This window comes from Zalophus californianus, chromosome 7 (genome assembly GCF_009762305.2).
Source record: "Zalophus californianus isolate mZalCal1 chromosome 7, mZalCal1.pri.v2, whole genome shotgun sequence".
NCBI classification, from domain to species: domain Eukaryota; kingdom Metazoa; phylum Chordata; class Mammalia; order Carnivora; family Otariidae; genus Zalophus; species Zalophus californianus.
In genome coordinates this window covers 119,988,188-120,010,407 of record NC_045601.1, presented here as the reverse complement: position 1 = coordinate 120,010,407, position 22,220 = coordinate 119,988,188, and the positions used below count along the sequence as shown (strand labels likewise).

The 22,220-nt window shown below is 35.6% G+C and overlaps 1 protein-coding gene and 1 long non-coding RNA gene across 5 annotated transcripts in view; one reads left to right on the top strand and one right to left on the bottom strand.

Annotated features, from left to right (window-relative positions):
• Window positions 1-22,220, top strand: part of EXOC2 (exocyst complex component 2) — a 279,473-nt gene that overhangs the window by 113,715 nt on the left and 143,538 nt on the right. For all 4 annotated transcript variants that reach the window (XM_027603387.2, XM_027603388.2, XM_027603385.2 and 1 more), the window contains 2 exons: window positions 12,999-13,124; window positions 19,329-19,453. In XM_027603387.2, the coding sequence (XP_027459188.1) occupies window positions 12,999-13,124; window positions 19,329-19,453 (251 nt within the window). The remainder of the gene's footprint in view (window positions 1-12,998; window positions 13,125-19,328; window positions 19,454-22,220) is intronic.
• Window positions 10,519-22,220, bottom strand: part of LOC113927512 — a 29,967-nt gene continuing 18,265 nt past the window's right edge. The window contains exons 3-4 of the long non-coding RNA XR_003521645.1: window positions 18,447-18,575; window positions 10,519-10,749 (exon numbers count right to left, since the gene is read on the bottom strand). This is a non-coding gene — a long non-coding RNA (uncharacterized LOC113927512). The remainder of the gene's footprint in view (window positions 10,750-18,446; window positions 18,576-22,220) is intronic.

Genomic DNA, 22,220 nt, shown 5'->3' with positions numbered 1-22,220 from the left:
GATTGATTTGGCATTGTCTGACATACAAGGGAAGATACCCAATAGGTAGTTTGGATTTAAAGAGCAAGAGATTTGGATGTGATCTGTATGTAGATGGTCAAATGGTAGATCTGTATGCAGATGATCTGTATGTAGAAGTTGAAAAAAGGGGAAAATTTAGGATGAATCCTGGGGATCGATATTTACAGGGCTAGTAGAAGGGAAGCCTACAAAAGAGACAAAGAAGGATTGGTCTCCTGGGCTAGGAGGAAAACAGCGGTATAATGTCACAAAACCACTGAGGAGAAGAGTGATCAGCAAACGTTTTAAGATGAAGAATAAGATGAAGAGATGTTCTTTAGATTTAGCACTGAGGCTGTTGTTGGTGACCTTGTTAAGTGCAGTTTCAGTGGCATGAGATGCCAAATAGAGTATATAAAATAAGGCGCAGGGATGCTTACAAGACAAAGTTGCCAGGAGGAATAAGTGAGGTAACATAAGAACAGTCCTGGAATGGAAGGAAGTACAGTGGAGAGATTACAATTATTTATTTATAACATAGTTTTGTCATGAATTACTTGGCTTGCTTTTGAGTACTTTCCAGCTGTGATTTTGTTCTTTCCTATTCTTGATATTTAGGAAAATCCAAATATCTCTTTATTAATGCCACATCAAAATTCCTATTAATGTCATTAATTACTTTATAGTTTTAGCAGGTGAAAATGACCTCAAATGACATACATAGTCTGTAGTCTTTAGGGATATTTAGAGGGCCTTACATATTTGTTTATTGAGTGTACATTATTAGCCAGGACTTCCAACCTTAACTGCCCATTAGATTCCCCTGGGTGTTTTTAAAGACTGTCAGTTCCCGGCCTCCACTTGATTCCTACCGATTATTTTAGAATCTCTAACTCCAGGCATCAGTATTTGTGAAAGCTCTCAGGTGATTTAGGAACAGTCTCTGGGTTCACAATCTGTGTACCACATGCTGTGCTAGGAACTGGAAGTACAGTGGTGAGCAGGACAGACATGGTCTTTGACCTCTTGGAGCTTGTAGTCTAGTGGGAGAAACATTTAAGAGTCACATAGGTATAATTATGAAAAGTATCATGAAGTAGAGCATATAGAATTCTACTCCAGTCTATTTAGAGGGAGGTCCAAGGAAGTTTTCTAGAGGAGATGATATTTCCATTGAACCTACATGATAAATATCAGTTATCCAGATAAAGAGGCATGGAGTAGCCCAGATTTCTAGACGGTGTGCTCAGTAAATGTCACCCTATTCCCCACTTCACTAAGTAGGTTAATAAGTACAGTAATGATATTCTCCAGATACAAAGAGTATACATCGTCTAACAAAGGATCTTCCTACTTCTGCTAAGAAGAGACCATCTGACTATGTAATTTGGTTATGAAAATATTTGAATTTTGGGGATGTATGTAATTTATGAAGACAACATATAGACTACTTGAAATTGGAAAAGTATCATGAAATTTCATATATCCTAAGGGCGCCTGGGTGGCTCAGTTGGTTTTAGCGACTGCCTTCGGCTCAGGTCATGATACCAGGGTCCTGGGATCGAGCCCCGCATCGGGCTCCTTGCTTGGCAGGAAGCCTGCTTCTCCTTTTCGCACTCCCCCTGCTTGTGCTCACTCTCTTGCTGTCTCTCTCTCTCTGTCAAATAAATAAATAAAATCTTTAAAAAAAAAAGAGAGATTTCATATATCTTAGCGTCACATCAATACCTGAAATATAACCAATACTCCATTGCCAAAGGTCTGAATCTTTCTTGAAGATAAATGGACACATGCTTTTACCTGATGGACCTTCCCTGCCATCTTGATGTTATGTATTGCTATATGTATCCATCCAGAACTGTCTGGGAAAAAAATGATGAAAGCTTATATGTAACTGGAGCCCTATCTTTTTAATTCACTGACAACGCTTGTTGAAGAACTTGCTCATCACTTATTAAATAATGAAAAGAATGTACATTTGTTAGTGATGAACTTTACTTAAAAGTTATTTTCATAAGTTGGTCTTTTTGATTAGGAAGTAAAAAAATAGTTTACAGCTCTTTGAATTTACTCCACAGATTTCATAAACAGTACAATGTAAATTTCCTAAATATATTAGTTACATATTCATAGTTATATTTTAATTTTTCTTCCAACATTCAGAAGAACATGCTCTTTTTTTATTGTCAGCAAATACTACTATCATAAACAGCATAGATAATCCTAACATAGCCTTTTAATTGGAAAATTGGTGTGTTCTTTGAGCTCATATCAGAATTTTTTATGATTTTATTTGGGAGAATTCCAAATAAACATGATAAGATAACCTCCCTTGTGCCTAACCTAGTTTCAACAGTTATCAGTTCATAGCTCATCTTATTTTATCTGTACCCTTACCTGCTTCTTACCCTCCCTCACCCTGAATGACTTTTGAAGCAGGTCACATTATTTCATTCATAATTATTTCAGTATGTAATCTTCAGAGATAAACATGCTTTTTAAAGACTGTAACCAAAACATCATCATTACCTAAAAGTTATTTTTTTTTAATTTTATTTATTTATTTGACAGCACAAGTAGGCAGAGAGGCAGGCAGAGGGAGAGGGGCAGAGGGAGAGGGAGAAGCAGGCTCTCCGCTGAGCAGAGAGCCAGACGTGGGGCTCGATCCCAGGACCCTGGGACCATGACCTGAGCCGAAGGCAGACGCTTAATGACTGAGCCACCCAGGCGCCCCTACCTAAAAGTTATTAATAATTTCTTAAATATTCAGTTAGTTTTCAGAGTTCAGGAACTGTTTATCATATCCAAGAATCTCTAAGTGCATTGATAACCATGGCTTTTTAACTTATACTCAGTGCAAAGGCAAATGACATGAAATGTGGCACGAATATAGACTGAACTGAACATGTGTGTCCTAGAATGGAAAAATTAGACACTAGTAAAATATGGCCCACTGTGCCCAGTTCGCACTTACTCTTCTGGTTATTTTCTTTAATGCATGTATATAGGTTATTGGACATATGTTAGCTCTTTAATATACACTTGCTACATTTACACAGGTAACGTAATCATATATAGTATTGGTCTTAATGAGAAGTTTGCTGAGTATAAGCCAGTTGTTCATGATGGACTCTTAGTTGATATTTGAGTGTCTATATATACTGTAAGTGTAAGGTAATATGGGGTAGGGCTCCTAAATATTATTTGGATTTTTTATTGGATATCTTCTTATGTCATTTTAGAAATGGAAAAAAACCTGGGATATTGTCTAGTTCAGTTGATGACTTTAGATCTATTGTGCATGTGAAGAAGGTATCTTAGAGAGTGATAACCAGCTTCCTCTTGACCTAAATAGGGGCAGAAGTAGTGAGTGGCAGGGTCACCTGGGTGGCTCAGCCATTTAGCGTTTGCCTTCAGCTCGGGTTGTGATGCCAGGGTCCTGGGATCAAGCCCCACATCGGGCTCCTTGCTCAGCAGGCAGGCCTGCTTCTCCTTCTCCCACTCCCCCTGCTTGTGTTCCCTCTCTCGCTGTCTCTCTCTCTGTGTCAAAAAATAAATAAAAATCTTAAAAAAAAAAATAGTGAGTGGTTCAGATTTTTCCCAATTCCACCAGACTGTACTCCTTCTGGACCAGTGAGGTAGGATAGCAGGTTTTCTGTGTTCTATTGTAGCAGCGAATATTTCATGAAACAGGATTGATGAACATGATGAGGACAGTGCCTATATTTCATCTGGCCCTTCATTATGAAGTTTCATTGTTTTTATTCAGGTAGTCTCAGGATCCTATTTTCTTTTCTTTTCTTTTTTTTTTAAGCTTTTCTTTTTGAAAAAAATATTTGTCAGAGAGAAAGAGAGAGAGAGCATAAGCAGGGGGAGCAACAGAGGGAGAGGGAGAAGCAGGTTCCCTGCTGAGCCAATGGAGCCAGATGCTGGACTCAATCCCAGTTTCCTGGGATCCTGACCTGAGCCAAAGGCAGACCTTTAACCAACTGAGCCACCCAAGCGTCCCCAGGATCTTATTTTCAAAATGAAACCTTGTTGCATTCTAAACCTAAAGAATGAATTAAGTTCCTCTATTAGATTATCTGCACTTGGACTTTTAACACTGGTTATAATTGTTTAAGTAAACCCCCAGGCAGCAGAACAATGGTTAAGAACTGAGACAGTCCTGTGAAATAAAATACAGTTTTAAATAGATAGACTGTAAATATTTCAGACAGGAAAAGGTTTCTTGATGTCTTTTTAAGTAAAGTTGGTTGGTCTTTTTGCATGGAATTTAAGAAATCTAATTAACATATAAATGTTTTTTTAAAGTCTTAAAGCCTTTACACAGTTGTTTAAGGGAAAAAATGTTAATTGTATTTAGTCTTGTGGTCTTCAGAGAAAATTTCATAAGCAAAGATGGTGATAGATTTTCAGAGACAGCAATCCTACATTAAAAAATCCACCTTTTTTCCAAGAAAGATTCTTTTGTATATGAAGCATTTGTTAGCAGATCTAGGTCATAAGGTTAATATTCTTATGAACATTGCATTAGATCTTCCTCTGGATTCCCATTTTTATAGTAATAACAGATCCTGGACCTAGTAGAATGGTGCCTTCCAGATTATAAACACTAGGGCACAGAACAAGAGATTACCATTGTACCTTCAACATGCTTTGACGTTTATCCCTAAATATTCCTTTCTACTCTTCCGTGACCTACCTCTATAGCCCAAATGTGATCTTTTGGTTTTTCTAAGGGGAGACAAAGATGGGGGAAGAAACAGGACTAAAGACTAACATTCAAAAACGCATCCTAGTTTTAAATACTAAAGGAAGGCTTTGTTTTTGTCCCCCCCCCCCCGCCCCCCCCCGCCCTAACTTGTTAACCATTTTGCTGCTCTTCCCCTATATTCACAGCAGCCCTGTGTCCTGAGTTGTTACACACAGAAAACTTTTACCACCATATAAGAAATGTCATTCGTCTCTTAAAATTCCTGTGAAACTGGTCTAAAATTAGTCTAAGTTTTCAGGTTTCCTGTCAGGAAAAGCCTTTGGTTAGCCCCCTACTGATACTCTCAAACAGGATTTTTAAAGGTAGCCTTCAAAGGTGTTTTTTGTTGTTCTGAAAATGAGTTTAACTCTTAAAATACATACTGGCTGTATCTAATAACTCAAGGGAAAAGGCAGCAGCCTGCTCGTAGAGTAATTATTCCCTTCTTTCAGATACATACTTAATCAGGACTTCCCAAATGGACATATTACAGTAGGGGCACAATAGGAGACATTTCGAATAGGAGCAATAGCTTAAGTAAGCAATAGATTCTTTAAAAGAGTCACACAACAGAAGAAAATACATTTATATGTGGCTCAGGTTCTCTCTGGAAAACTCAGAGATATGTTACACCAGAGAGGTTTATTCTGAATTATCACAGTATGGACCTATTATGGAAGAAAAAATATTAAGAACAGAGGCACTGTGCTAAATATCTGCTCTTTCAATTTTTTCACACACTGAGCAGATTATTAATTACATGCTGAAATAAAAATATTTATCTGATGATCTTAAGATATAAAAGGCTATATTTTCAACTCAAGCTTATAAAATACATGCATAAGATACATTTTATAAGTTATATTCAATTTTCTGAATTTACACAGTATAAACTGTTTTGTCTTGATATTTAAAAACTATACCTATGATCTTTGTGTACATAATATTTGTGTGTGTACACTTTTAATTAGTGGAGTTAATAAATATAATTGTGGTATTTTCATAATGTAGGATTAAGTAAACTTCCTGGACTGTAGATTTTAAAGTACAGCCTCTGTAGGAAATCGGCAGCAGATTCATCAAATTTTTTATGGAACTACAAAAATATTTCTGTGGTTAAAAAGACAGTAAAAATGTGTTGTTATACCTATATTAAATGTTTTAATAAAATTATAATTTTTAAAGTTGTTAAAATGAGGTTGAAGATTGTTCTTTTATGAAATTTATTTTCTGGAGATTTAAAACATGCTTTCTCTCCTGAATGTTGATCATAACAGTATGAATCCAGAATAATAGAAGTTTATTTAAAAAAGAAAAAAGGAAAGGCACAACTGCACCAACTACAGATAGGAGATATTACTTTGATTTCCACCTGCTCTTCCTAAGCCCCTTCCGATGTAGATTACACAACCCCAGCCTTATCTGCACCCTTGTTTTTTTGTTGTGACTAGAGAACTTTTTTAATTGACTTTAGACAATAAAATGCTTCTAATGGGATTTTATTCACTTGCTTTGAGATTTATAAGCTGCAAGGGATGTATAGAAGAAAGCAGATTCAAGAGAGAGAAATAGAAGTATCAGTTTATGACTGCTATGAAAAAAAAAATCTCTTCAGCAAAGTGGTGGTCTGATTTTCCTTTCCCCTTTGTCCTTTTTTCAGAAAGAGAAAAAACTCAGGTCATGTTCAGAATGCCATGAATTAGATTTACAATGCATACCATTAGAAATCATCACTGTTGTTTGTAAATAGTATAGGTTTATATAAGAAGTGTTAATTACCTGAATGCAGATCAGCAGGCTTTTATATGATTGTAGATTTGTTTTTTAATATAATTTGAAAAGACAATTTTAGCTACCAAATTAAAATTATGACTAGTAATTAATACTAGTAATTTAAGTAGTGTTTTAAAGTCAGTGACCTAGGACTTATGAATAACATAGCATTCATTTGTAGATCTGTATAGTAAAATAACAGCTGTTAAACATCATAAGAGTTGATTAAGTTCTTGTTTCTTCTGTTTTATACTAGATTCAGTTCACCTTACAATGAATGAATGGTCTATCTTTGTTAAATCGGACAGACCAACAAGGCTTATGTCAAAAGGACCTTTTTTTTTCCCCAATTTTTTTTTTATCCTAGCAGCTGGTTCTTTTCTACTGTCTTGGCTTACTGTACATCTGGAAGAAGACTTCTTACAGCTGGGAGCCATTTCATGTCTAATTCATGTCCCCTGTCCTTAAGAGAGAAAAAATTTTTGGCAGTGCATGTCAAGCACACATTGAATGCTAGCATCAACTGGTAATTTTAAAATATTCATTATAAATATTTTAATTTTGTATTCTATCATTTTGTAATAATTCTATTGCTTACATATTCTAAGCATGTTTTCTCTAAGATCTATATAGAATTACAAAAAAAATACAGTACTTTAATAAAAACATAAATAATTTTATTTTGGTATTCACCTATCCAGCTTATTATAAATATCTGGTTCTTGCTTATATAGCCAATGTTAGCTAATAAATACTTCCTCATAGTTCACACCTATGGTTTTGCTTTAAAATATATTTCCTCTTTTACTTTGCTTTAAAATATATTTCCTATATTTTCCTTCTCTGTTTTGAATGATGTTAAAATACACCAGAATTTCTGCCTGGAACCTGCTTAGGACAGATCTGACACCCTAAAAAGTGAAGTGAGGTTAACAGGAGTATGTTAAATATGTCTCCCTTAGTTTAATTTAGATTAAGTGATCCTCTTTAAATTGAGGAAATGCCCCTGTAGGAACTTTAAATATAGAGAGAAGAATAAGATCAAAAAGAACATTTTTATCTGTTGACACAGGTCTAATTTGTGAGGAATTTGTAATTCGGTCTTGATACGTCCGCCCCCACCCCCCACCTTTGGCATTGAAATTCTTCTGTGTGGTGTGCTTGAAAGGAATCCCATCCTGCCTGTGTGTCTGTGGAGACTCCTGGCCCCGTGTGTTTGGTCAACAAGCAACAGTGGGTGGTCGGGCTGCAGTGCAGGACAAGGGCCCGCTGTGCGCAGGAAAATGTGTTCAAAGGTGTTTAAGGGCAGTAAGGAAGTCGGCCGCCCTTCTGAGAGTCCGGGGGCTATAGATCAGTGTTCTCCACACTATTGTAGACTGTGAGAAAACTTGCTGCAAGAGGCACGAAGGACGAGAAAATATAGTAAACTTACTCACCTGGTTCCACATCTGCAGGCTTCCCTTAAGAAAGGTCTCTTCTGCCCTTTATGTTGCAGAGTCTGTTAAACAAATGTTGACTACTATTTGCATTTAAAATAGGGAAAACTTGCACAGGTTGAGTTGAAAGGATTTGACTGATACATGTATTAAGGTTTCCTGGAAGTCTTAGGAGTACTAGGTATAATCAGCATTTTCTATAAAGTCTAAACTTCATTATCAGTTTTTGTTTTGTTTTTGTAGGAATCATTGTTTTAATGTAAACTGTTAAGTTTTTGAGCTTTGGGGAAGATGTCTTCAGATCCATAGGTTAACATAAAGCTGAAAACTTATTTAGTAGAAACCTCACAGTTGGAAAAAAAATAGCAAGTGTTTCAATTTGTTAAGAGCAAATTGTGAAAGATTGATAGTTTATTTTCTTTTAGAAAAGTAATACATTTTAAACTTTTGATTATTTCTACACTGCAGCTTTTATTCTCTTAGTGAAGTCACTAGGATTGCTTTATTGATGTTCTGTAGAAGGTAACTTAAGCAACTTTTGAAAGTAAATTTTCTTTTTCTCTTAATTAAAACAAATTTTCTGTTCTGTTTATAGAGTGTTCCAGAAATGGTTTTTCTAATTTTATGTTTGTTTACAATCTGTTAAGTTTCTCCTACATCCTCATAATTAGAAGAATTCCTTTTGAGAATGCTGGTAGCATATTACAGAAGCGTTAGCTGGAGAAACAAAACACGGATTCTTATTTGTCAGTATTATTTGTCAGTAATTAAGAAGCTTAGTCGTTATTTTTTTTTAAATTTTAAGTGTTTGAAGGTTTTTTTTTCCCCCAAGATACTTCTTCCAAGCATCTGTAGATAAGCTATGTATCTTTTCTTATGATATATTGGTAAAATCATAACTCGAACACTAGTTTGTAGAATTGAGAAGACATGGCTACACCCTTTTAGTTCTAGGATTTTGTTTGTATCATTTTTCCTGCAAACACCACATAGCATTTTTAGAACTAGAAGTACTATAGTGATGGTTCTCATTCTATGGGAGGTGTCCCTATATGGAATTTTCTCTCCCGAGTAATCTTTACCCTGTAATTATTCCCCAGATTTCCCCAGATATCTCTGTTTATAGCCAAATAATTTTGATCTCATAAGCGTTTATTCATTTGAGTTTATTTATTGGTTACCCTGCTTAGCGTCATTAAAATAACCAAGCTGTAAGGTCCCATAATAACAAGTATTTTGAAATTCTGATGAAGTTTTCACTGTTACTTTTTTTTGTCTTTATTATTTTCCTTATATAATTTCTATTTAAACCTTAATTTTCACATTTGCTTCTCTATGTAGAGGCAGACTTTTTAGATAACACCACTAATCAGTGTTCTAAATTGTGGGAATAGTGAGCAAAATAAACATGTTTTCCATTTTGTTCTCAGTGGTGATTTAAAGATTCCAATTCCGACTTCATACCATAGAATCACTATTTTACACCCAAAAAAGACTTTAAAAATTTTATTGTGTCAAGCCCTGATTTTTACAGGTCATGAAGCATTGGCCTATTATGATTGCTTAAGCTAGCTGCAGAACCCCCTTCCAATTGTATAACCATGAGAATCTTGGGTTAATCCCTGCCCCAATTTCAAATATAGCAAACAATTTGTTAGTATTAACATAAATGAAGCCAAAAAGTTATAACCTTTCTTCAAGCCGTAACCTTATTTAATAAAAGGCTTTGAAAAAATTCATCTAGAAAAAATTATAGGAACTCTTCATTTCTAGAGAACATTTACTGTCAAGAAAACAAATGACCTCTCAGAACCTAATGCAGTATTGAGAAAGATAAAGACAAACACAATTTTACAAAAACTTTAATCTCTGTCACCAGCAAAATGTCCCATGATAAGCTAAAATTGTAATGAAAAAACTAAAGTTGTGTGTATTCAGTTGAGTACCATCCTCAGCTGGATATCAAGGGGCAGATAATTTAGGTTGTTAGGGAAAACACACCAACACCGATTTCAGTTGCACATAAGTTAGAGCATGATAATATGAAACTTCCTAATTATTCTCATTAAATAACCATATGTTTTATATAATGTATATATGTCTCTTAAACACATCAACAGATGTTGCTATCATACTGTGAGGTAAAACAATCAGAAAATACACTGATTTCTTGTAAGATATTTTAAAGCCTTTTGTTGATTTGATGTTACAGAAATAGTTTGTCTCATCTTTTTCTGTTTTCTTTTCATAGTAATGCTTATTTATCATCAAAACTGCTTCATATTTGTAATAATTTTATAGAGTAGGAATGCCATGTCATATAATTTAAGTTTAAAAGGAGGGTATGAGTCCTCAAGGGTTTTTTTTGACTCTTGATAATAGTTTCTGACAACTGAAATTTAAAATGTTTTCTTTAATTCTCTCTCTAAAGGATAATCTTCCTAATTTCCCTATATAATAACTGATCTTAAGACCCCTTTTTTTTTTAACAACAACAAAAAAAGAGCAACGTGTTAGAGAAGCTCATTTCTGAGTTTAATGCCCACTGTTGAGTTTGTAGGGCTTATGCATGTATGTGGTGCTGAAGCGCTCTCTTCTGGTCACTCTGCAAAAATGCGTCTTGCACATGTGTTCCAGATGCTGGTCAGTCCTGAGGGTGTGTATATGCTGTTTTAGCTCCCTGGTGCTGTGCTATACTTGATGGTAATTCAACACTACCAATTAGGAAATTAGTTCATGTTAAATTTTCTTTTCCTGATGTTATAGAAAATGATGATATAGTTTCTAAAAGAAGAAAAGCATATTCTTAATACAGTTTCTGTTATTAAAGGGAAGATAAATCAGTCCTTTAACAGTTTCAAAATTCAAGATTTACTTAAACTACATAAATGACTTAAAATCAAACCATTTATATTAAAGTTATAAACACATCAGTTATAGGGAAAATCTTTTTCTGAGGATCTACTTGAATAATGATAATTATATTTTTTGTAGGAATGGTACATAATGTATTTTTAGGAAACCAGCAAGTGCTTTCCTTCTTAATAAAAATGTAGTTTTGGGGCAGCTGGGTGGCTTAATCGGTTGACTGTCCCAACTCTTGGTTTCGGCTTAGGTCGTAATCTCATGGGTCGTGAAATCAAGCCCTGTTTGGGCTCCACACTCAGCAGAGAGTCTGCTTGTAGATTTTCTCCCTTTGCCCCTCCCCCCACTCATGCTTGCACTCTGTCTCTCAAATAAATAAATAAATCTTTTAAAAAATGTATAGTTCTGAAACCTTCAAGAGTAACATGTAACTTTTTATGGTAGGAGCCACACCCAGTGTGGGGCTTGAACTCATGACCCTGAGATCAAGTCAGGTGCTCTACCTGCTGAGCTCTCCAAGTGCCCCACATGTAACATTTTAACTTAAAGCATTCTTTTTTTGTACCTTTTTATATGAAATTTTATATATATTATAATTTTTATGTAAATATTGTGATGCTAAGTTTGGGCTCCTTTATATTTCCTTTTAAAGTATGTCAGAAATAATATTTCGATATTATTTTCCAGAATTCTGCAATCAATAGTAGTGGCAATTATATAAACTGCAAAAGAAAATGTCATAAGTCATTAAAAGCTTCCACACACTTGGCCTTTAATATAGAAAAAAATCAATTATAAAAATATTATTTCTTCATTGTATTTTCTTACTCTATCACATATCATTTATTTTGTTGTTTTAGCAAATAAATTGTTTTAAAATATGGAATTACACAAGTCGTATCTTAGTGTTTAGAAATGCATGTAAATGAAGCATTTAGCACATAGTATGTCTTCAGTAAAATTCTATTCCACTAAAAAATCTGTCCGATTTAATTTCTATTTCTACAAACCCTACCTTAGTAGAATTTGTCAGAATACAAGGAGATAGCTCATATTGTATCATGTTAAGTGGCTCATGATAGGAGGAGCTCCTGAAAAGAAGTTCTCCATGGCATATTTTTACTGTATTTTATTTATTTATTGCTTTATTTTTTGCCTCTACTACCAGAATGTAAATACTTTGGAGCGGGGCATTATCTATTATTCATCACCTTATCTTCAGGGCCTATAGTTCCTGGCACATAGGAGGTACTCAATAAATCCTCGTTCAGTGTTATTAAATAACTAATATTATCAGTGGCATGGATATGTTTTATCTTTTGCATCTGAAAACAAATCTATATGCTTTTATTATTCTATTAAATTATAAAAGAAGGAACAGAGTTCTTATTGAGTAATTTAGTATCAGTCACTCAGTATATATTGAGGGAGTTATTTGCAGAAGGTCCAGTGATTGTGGACAGAGATATAATATTTAACTCTTAAACCTGAGAAGATAATATTTTGACTTGGAGATAGGAGAAAATTGTTAATGAACAATAGAAGGCAAAATGTCAAACTGCATCAATAGAGAGTCAGAACTCTGACTTCCAAGTGTGAAGTTGTTTTTCAAAAAAGGATTTCTCAGCCTGATTTTTAGGTTTGTAGACCTTCCCCCACTCTTGCCCCTGCCAGTTTTGCTGAACATTCATTCTAAAATGATACATAAGTTTCTCTCACAGTTTGTTACATCTCTGTAGTAAACCAGAATAATGGATTGAATCCTATCTGAATCTGTCATGGTGGGAATGACTTTTCAAAGCTATTTAGAGAAAATATTTTTTATTTTGCTTGGCAAGTGTTTTATTTAAAAGAATGAACAATTGAGGAAGAAATAACTCAGAGAAGCAGCCCATAGAGACTATGGACTCTGAGAAACAAACAGGGTTTTGGCGGGGGGGGGATTGGTTAGCCCGGTGATAGGTATTAGGGAGGGCACATACTGCATGGAGCACTGGGTGTTATACGAAAACAATGGATCGTGGATCACCACATCAAAAACTAATGGATCACCACATCAAAAACTAATGATGTATTGTATGGTGACTAACATAACATAATAAAATTTAAAAAAATAAATCAACAAGTAAGAAAATATGGAATATATGGAAATGTCACCTCTCTTCTAGGTACTCCAGGCCTTCACAGTCCCATGTTGGATCTGGATAATGATACCCGTCCCTTGGTGTTGGGTCATCTTAGTCAGACGGCATCACTGAAGAGGGGCAGCAGCTTTCAATCTGGTCGAGATGACTGTAAGTATCTCTCTCTGTCCCCCACTTTGTCTTTTAAATTTGTACTTGTGCAGTTTCAGGCATTTATCACTTGGATTTTCCTAATTAGTTGTGTTACTGCTGCTAAATATTACCAACCTTCTTCATAGGTGAATGTTTATTCAACATACATAGTTAAAGTCTAGTTTTATTTTTCCTGTGATTGACTTTTTAAAAATATGCCACAGAAAATATTTTCTGAGAATTTCTTTAAGATGAAATTTGTAACAAAAGTAGTCTCTATAGTCAGTACAAAGAAACACCTCTTCTATGCACTTTAAAATTTGCTTTGGAAAGAGGGTTAATAATATATTAATTGCTAATCATTTTTCCTCAGAATAAAGCATCTCATTTTAACTATGTTACCTTTCTTAACTTTCTGAAGTTGATATTTACCTATTGTTTATTTACCTGTGGGAGATACAAAATTATTGTTTATAATGCATTTGGGTACCAATTAAATGCTATTAAGTCACTAGTTATTTATAACCTCAATAACAGATCGAAGAAATACAAATAGGGTGGGATGCCTGGATGGCTCAGTTGGTAGAGCATTCAACTCTTGATCTTGGGGTTGTGAGTTCAAGCCCCATATTGGGTGTGGAGATCACTTAAAAATAAAATCTTAAAAAAAAGAAAGAAATCCAAATACGGTAATAAAAATATCTTACTTTATATTAAATACCTCTAAAGTTTATTTTAAAATATTTTATTACAAGTATTGGAGTAGGGCTTTTCTAAGGTTTCATTAATAAATATGAGTGAATATCCATCATAAGAACACCTTAAAATTAGATGATTCATTTGTACTAAATGGAGGGCTCAGTGTTCCTTCTTGTCCTGTTCCCATTTCCTACCAAGCCCATCAAACTAATATAAACAGTGAAAGAACAGAATAACTTGCTTCTGTATACTGTGGTGTATTGTAGCCCTCTAAGCAAATAAAGCCCTCTCAGCAAATATGGCCTCCAGGATCTGACTCTGGGGTGCAGTCCACCTGAGTTTTTAAACAATACTTCCTTCTTTTAATTAGTAGGAAATTATGGCAGGTCTAAACACCCTCCACCTCACTCCTTAAGTAATTTACTACCATCAGTTGACATGCTAACAGGCTTAAATCAATTAGAAACTATTATTGAATCTTGACTTTAAATGAGTTATATCATCTTGAACATTCAAATTTATCCTGCCTGGGTTTTGCCAAATTTCTTGGATCTATTTTATGAGATTCTGGAAATTTTCATCAAATTTAGAAAATTTGGGGCCTTAGTTTTCTCAGGTATTTTCTGTTCTATTTCCTTTTCTAGGACTTCAATTACATGTATGGTAGGCCAGTAGATTATCTCATAGATCACTGAGGCTCTTTCCCTGTTCCTCCTCCCCCCCGGTTTTTCCACTCTGCTTCATTATAGAGTCAATTGCTATGCCTTCAACTTCTCTGATCTTTTATCTGCAGTGTCTAAACCTGAAAATTCCAGATACTGTATTTTTCATCTCTAGAAATTCTACTTCGTTCTTATAAATATCTTACCTTCCTGCCCTCATTATTTTCATGTTTTCCTTTAAATATTTGAACATTGTCATTGGTTAATTTGGGCGTCTCTGTCATTTTTGGATTTGTTACTATTGACAATTTTTCTCTTAGTTTCTGGTTATTATGCATATTTCCCTGCTCATCATGTGAATGTTCAGTGTTGAGTATGAGTTCTGTTGTCTTCCTTTAAGGAATGCTAGACTGTTTTATCAGTTCCTTACAGGGAAGTTTGAGCCGTTCAAGGCTTTTACTAGTTTGCTAGAGCAGGTCTAGAGTAGCCTTCATTCTGGGGATACTTTAACCCAACCACTGAGGTGTGATCTTTTGGGTCTGTACTGAGTGGCCCAGGTAATTGATGAGGACTGTTCCCTCTGGCTGTTCAGAGCTAGAAGGTCTCCCTGCCCTGTATTATTTCTGGGAACTGTTTACCTTACAATTCCCTGGTTGTTCTTTGCCTGGTTTTGTGAAGTTTGACTCCATAGATGCAGAACTAGTTCTCAGCAAAGACTTAGGAGGACTCTTATGCAGATTTTTGGAGCTTTTTCTATGTAGGTTCCTTCTGGAACTCTTTCCTACATTTTCTAGTCACCTCCACCTCTTTCTTTCCAGCTCAGAAAGGCCATTGAGCTTTGTTTAGGTTATGCTTCCTTTTGTCTGTGTTGTCTAGAACGTGTCTGTAGACAGAGCCATGGCACTTGTGGGTTCATCATGCACTTCCCTCCCCTTGGGAATCAGTGCTGTGCTGCCTATTGCCCAGTGTCTGAAACAGTTTATAGTATCTACCTCCTGCCCCCAGGTTTCTAGTTGTTTATAACTGAAGGTTGAATCTAATCTTTATTACTCCAGTATGGCTGGAAGTAGAAGTAAAATACATGTTTAATTTCCTTAAAATTACTACTTGAAACTGAAACAATTGAGGAAGATTGCTTATAGTAAATAGTTCTTTTCATCAGTCTTAGGAAATAACTCTTGAAGTTATTCTGTAACTGATAATAGCATATGGGAATTTAACTAAGACATGTTGGATTCAGTAAGAAAATAAAACCCAAAATCATTTTCAAATAATCAGAATTTGGATGAAGTAGATATAGAAGGAATGGGTAAATAGGACTCTCATTACATACGTATATACATAGGTATAAAGAATCCATTAGTAATAAAAAGATCAAACATGAGACTAAAAATTATTCCCTGTCACTGGGCAGGAGGCTGCAGGGACCTGTCTGTTTTCCAAGAACCTTGATTGAGTGCCAGCACATTGAGGAATTGCAGAACTCTCAGCTCAGTATGATTATTTGGTACTATTATTTAGCTGCACTATTATCACTCTGTACTATAGTGAACTTAGGCAAAATAATTTTACCAATTACTCTGTCATAAAAAGATTCAGCTGAAGAAATCTTTTTGGAAGCCTTATGGGATTGTTTTGTAATGTTTTTATTTATATTTGTCCAACTGTTTTTCCTATCATAAAATCACTTCAATTAGAATACTTATTAATTAATGGATTTAACAAGAGAGAAGCTGAGTTTAATTTCTGTTTGTGTTTTTTAAAATGATATTTTCCTTTACATTGGTGAAAAAGCAATGTTCCTTATTTTTCTTTGGAGTGGAGGCAGTTCCCCATGACAGACTGGTCTTTGAGACCTGGTGCCCTCTGTATATAGAATATCTGTATCTGTGTAGAATACATGGATATGCAATAAGCCAGGCCACTCAAAGTGCTTGTCCAGCATCAGATCCAGTAGAGACTTGGTTCATCATAGGGTGTTTTCACTTTTGATTTCCCAGCAAAAAAGCTTTGCAAAGAATATATAAGATAAGGTTATTAGATGAGTTTCTCCCAACAGGGTTATATAAATAGTTGTAATATAGCTGCATGGAGGAGCTCAGACCTTTGAAACACTAATTTAGGGGAAGAGGTCATGTATGAGTCTACTTGCTACCCCATGAGGCAGGTCTGCCAAAGCTTCAGTTTTTAGATTTTCTTATCCTATTTCTTACTTTGTCATTGGCCCATCATACACTGGGCTGTGGCCTCTGCTATGTAGGGTACTGCATGCCGTTTGGAAAACAGTGCTTCCCTGTGTTTGGTTTGTCTGCTTTAGCTCTGTCTCCAGATGAAAAATACCTCTAATCTCATTAGACTCATGTCACATTATCATTAGGACTCCTTTCATTGATTGTTCAATTGTAGGCTCTGTGAAGGCAGAGACCTTCCCTGTTCATTCAGTATTAGTGGTGAGCATCTTAGACAGACATTAAGGCATAGCCATAGGATTAGCACACAGTGGACACTTAATAAATATTGGCCAAATAGACAAGTACAGTTTACAGTGTACCCCTAAATAAAGAACCATGCCTTTCACATATGTGGCAACTGAATTTAAAGCCTTCTCCCACAACTCATAGACAGAGGGCTAATACACCTAATAGGTAAAGAGGTCTATAGTCCCCAGATTGGAAGTCTGAATGCTCTTAAGTATATGAAGGTAGGCACTCAGCCTCACTTACAATAAAAATTTAAAAGACCATGTAACACTACAATGAGATACCAGTTGGCAAAATCCCCAGATTTTGATTGTTTGGAATTTTGTGTGTGGTTTGTTCATTGGTGAGATTATAAGGAAGTTTCTGTGTGTTTCTGTGTGTTGCTGGTGGGTATGTAAAGAATCCCCATGGAGATCAATTTAATAATATTTACTAAAAATCACAACTCTGTGTACTTTTAGACCCAGCAATTCTTGTTCTGAGAATTTATTCTACACTGATACTTGTACATGTGCTAAATGTGGTAGGCACAGAGTTATTGATTAAAGCAGTTATTTTAGTTTATTTTTTTAATTTATTTTAAAGCACTAATTTTAACCACAAAACATTGAAAACAGTCTTATCCATTATAAAGGGATTTTTTAAAAATTATGATACATACAAAATATGAACTACGGTTGGCCCTTGAACCGCACTGGTTTGAACTGTGCAGGTCTACTTATGCATGGATTTTGTTCAATAAATATATTGGAAAGTTTTTTGGAGATCTGTGACAATTTGAAAAAACTCTCAGATGAACCATGTAGCCTAGAAATACTGAAAAAATTAGAAAGGTATTGTTGTAAGAGTATAGTATATAATACATATATAAAATATTAATCGACTGCATTATATAATTGGAAAGTTTCCTGGTCAACAGTAAGCTATTAGTTCAGTTTTGGGGGAGTCAGAAGTTATTCATGGATTTTTGACTGTGCAGGGGGTCATTGTTCCTAACCTGTATTGTTCAAGGGTCAGTTGTACTGTGTAACTGGGGGGAAAAATATTTTATGTACAAATAGGGAAAAACTTCAGGATCCGTTATTAAATGAAAAAAGGCCCAAGTGTCAAAACGGTGTGTTTAATATGCTTTCATTTGTGTAAAAGAACATTTGGGTGGGGAGAGAATATGTATTTGTATTTGCTTGTGTATATAAAAGACATGTTAGAAAGAATCACAAGCAACAAATAACAGCAGTTTCTTATGGCTGCAGCTGGGAACTAGGCAAATGGGGAATGTAGGTGGGAGGTAGATTTTGTTCTATATACCTTTTAAGTTTTCTTTTCTAACCACGTATTGTCTTTTTAGATTATTATGAAACATTTTAAAATTAAATAAAATCCACCCTTCCCCACTAGAATAACAACAGTAATGATAGCAACAGAACTTTTTGCCTAGGAGTATTTTGAAAAGAAACTGGTAGTTGATGAAGGAGTTAATGCAAGTTCCCTTATCTGACCTTTCTTTGAAGTTGCTGAATAGAAGTTGGCAGTTGACCCCAGAGGTTCTCCTGATCATTGCTGTGAATTGGACAGTAGGAATACCTCTGCCCTGCTCCTGCTGGAGGCTGTGAAACAGAACAGCAGAGCTGGGAAGCAGGGCATGGAGGAAGGAGGAAACAGGAAAGAATGTGATAAGAAGGGAAGAAATTGGAAGTGATTAATGCTCACTGAATTACTAATTTGTTTTTATTCCTATGAACTTATTCCCATAAAAAATCTATAAGACCTTATTTCCCACTTACAGTAATTGCATTAAATGATATGTAATCCAAGAGGCTTCAATATTTTTATTTTTTCTTAAATTTCTTTGTTATGGGAAGAGTTATTCATTATACGATTATACTTGAATATGTTCCTTTATGATAACTTGAGTTGTTATTGAACTTTCAAGTGCATATATAGTGGCATTTTTAACTGGTTGATATTTGCCTCCAATTTAAGGCTAATTGGCCTTGCCCTGTCTTTGCCTTACTTTGCTGTTTGAAGACATGACTTTTGAAGAGAAATAGAACATCCTGAAGACAAGGTTGAAAACCCAAAATATCCTCCTTGCTTCTCCTTCTGTGTCCTCCTGACCAGTCTGCCACTCCCCCATCTGCCACGCCCCTTTGAGAACAGCAGGGTATTTATTCTCTGTGTATTATTAAAAGTGTATTCTCTGTGTCGGCAGTCTTTGGTAATGTGATGTGGAAAAGGAAATATTGGTCTATCAGCAAATTAAAGCTCTACAGCCAAAGTGGGATGAAGTGTGACACATTTTTAGGTGGGGGAGCAGTTATATGTTCAACCGATTTTTATTCTTGATTCAAAGTATATTCATAGTATTTTCCCCCCCTTAGCATGGAGATACAAAACTCCTCACCGGGTGGCATTTGTTGAAAAGTTGACCAAGCTTGTTTTAAGTCAGCTGCCTAACTTCTGGAAACTCTGGATTTCATATGTTAATGGAAGCCTTTTCAGTGAGGTATGTATACAAATTTGACTGTAGATGTAGCTAAGTCATTGTGTATTCTAGTCTTAAAATTTTGATTTTGAAGTGACTTTTTTAAAACTTCAGAGGCCCACATGGCAAGGACAGCAGCCCATAGGAGCATATGACAAGAGGAACCAGAAACAACTAGCTCCCTCTGCAGAGGATAGTGAGAACAGAGGGAATTCTTTGTACTAAATGTCCTACTCCCAATGCCAGGATGATACATAAACCCTCTGAGAATTTAGATCACTCCCAGGAGAAAGAGGGAATAAAGAAGTGAGAGAATTTTGAACTGATTTGGAATTCTGAATGGGCCATGTTTAAAACTGAGTTCCCTTGGGGCATCTGGCTGGTGCAGTCTGTAGAGGATCTGACTCTTGACCCTGGGATTGTGAGTTCAAAGCCCCACCACACTGGGTGTTGAGATTACTTTTTTAAAAAGGGATAACAAAATTAAAAAACAGAATAATAAGGGCGCCTGGCTGGCTCAGTCATTAAGCATCTGCCTTCAGCTCAGTCATGATCCCAGGGTCTTGGGATCGAGCCCCGCATCGGGCTCCCTGCTGGGCAGGAAGACTGCTTCTCCCTCTCCCACTCCTCCTGCTTGTGTTCCTGCTCTCGCTGTCTCTCTCTCTGTCAAATAAATAAATAAAATCTTTAAAAAAAAACAGAATAATAAAATATAACAAATTTAAAAAAAAAAAAAAACTTCGGAGGCCCAAAGCCCAAATTACCCATGTAATTATGGAATTTCCTAGTTGGAAAGGATTTAAAGATCTCGTTTTCTAGTCCCCTGTGATCAGCCTGTAGAAGTTGTTATGAGCAGTTACATTTTCACAAGTAGCACATTCACTTGGTGTTTTAATCATAGAAATTATGGACAGAAAGTAATGACTCTGATTTTTGTAACTCAGACTCATCACTCTAGTGTCTCACTTCAAGTGCCCCACGAAAGGCCCCCAGATCCTGGAGTATAGACTCTAATGCCCTTTGTCTTGAGCTGCGAAGGAGCTCCCCACCCTGTAACATGGAGAAGACCTCTCTGGTTTTGTGTCCTTATGTAGAACTCTTTACAGCTCTGGGAGATGGGAGAGGTAGAAATCTTGATGGTGAAAGCTATTTCCTGCTTTCTTGCACTTGCCAAAATAGAAAGTGGATATGGAAAAGGGCTAACTGGTTTTGGTTTTTGCACAAAAGCACACCTTTGTGGTTCAAGACCTTTCTTCCTTCGCAGAAAGTGGTTGGGTGTCCAGGGGTCCATCCAGTCTCTCTTGATCCATGGACATTTATTCATGCTACTTTTAAAAGAAATATAATTGTCCTCTAGAATTGATTTTTTTTCCTTTGTATATTTAATTCTTATTTGCCCACTTTCTCTTTTCTTTTAAACCTAGTAGATTCCTAAATCCTTGTTCATATGAATGGTTAGTATTCTAAACCATAAAATTTACTTAGTGTAAGAAAAATGGAAAAACTATAGCACATGAAAAAACTGTTACTACATAAAAATCAATTTCTTATTCATGAGTTATCACTGTATTTTTCTTCCTTTTCAGCAGTGTATCAGTTACTGTATAAGTAAACACTAAAATATAGTAACACATAATATATGTCTTTTGTCCTTTTTGTATTACTTGGTTATTATACAGAAACGCTATTGAAAAGTTAACTATACAGAGAAAGTCAGTCTTCCACAAAATAGATGTAGAGTTTGGCTGGCCTTCATAAATGCAAAGTTAATTGTTGCTGCTGAGAATGAGAATGCTTCATTTTTTTTTCTCCTACCAATTTTTATTTAAATTCCAGTTACTTTACAGTGTAATATTGGTTTCTGGTGTAGAATTTAGTGATTCATCATTACATACAACACCTAGTGCTCAACTCCTTAATCCCCATCACCTATTTAACCCCCACCCCTGCCTCCAGTAACCATCAATTTGTTCTCTATAATTAAGAGTCTGTTTCTGGATTGACCTTTCTCCCCCCCCCCCAACCCCCTGTGTTCATTTGTTGCAAAAATTCCACGTATGAGTGAAGCCATATGCTATTTGTCTTTCTCCAACTGACTTATTTCACTTAGCATAATACTCCCTAGATCCATCCACATGCTTGCAAATGGCAAGATTTAATTGCTTTTTTCACTAATATTCCACATCGTCTTTTTTGTTTGTTTCAAATTTTTATTTAAATTCTAGTTAGCTAATATATAGTGTAATATTGGTTTTAGGAGTCAAATGTAGTGATTCATCACTTACATACAAGACCCAGTGCTCATCACAACAGCAGCCTTCCTTAATACCCATCACCCATTTAGCCCATCCCCGGCCCACCTCCCCTCCAGTTGACCCTCAGTTTGTTCTCTCTACTCGCTTATAGTTTGTCTCCCTCTTTTTTTTTTCTTCCCTTCCTCTATGTTCATCTGTTTTCTTTCTTAAATTCCACATATGAGTGAAATCATATGGTATTTGTCTTTCTCTGACTGACTTATTTTGTTTGCACGATACACCCTAGCTCTATCCACATTGTTGCAAATGGCAAGATTTCCTTCTTTTTGGTGACTAAGTAATATTCCATTGTCTGTAAATACACTACATCTTCTTTATCCATTCATCAGTTGATGGACATAGTTTGCTATTGTTGATAATACTGCTGTAACCATCACAATGCAGGTGCCCCTTCAAGTCAGTATGTTTGTATCCATTGGGTAAATACCTAGTAGTGCAACTGGTGGGTCATAGGTAGTTCTAGTTTTAACTTT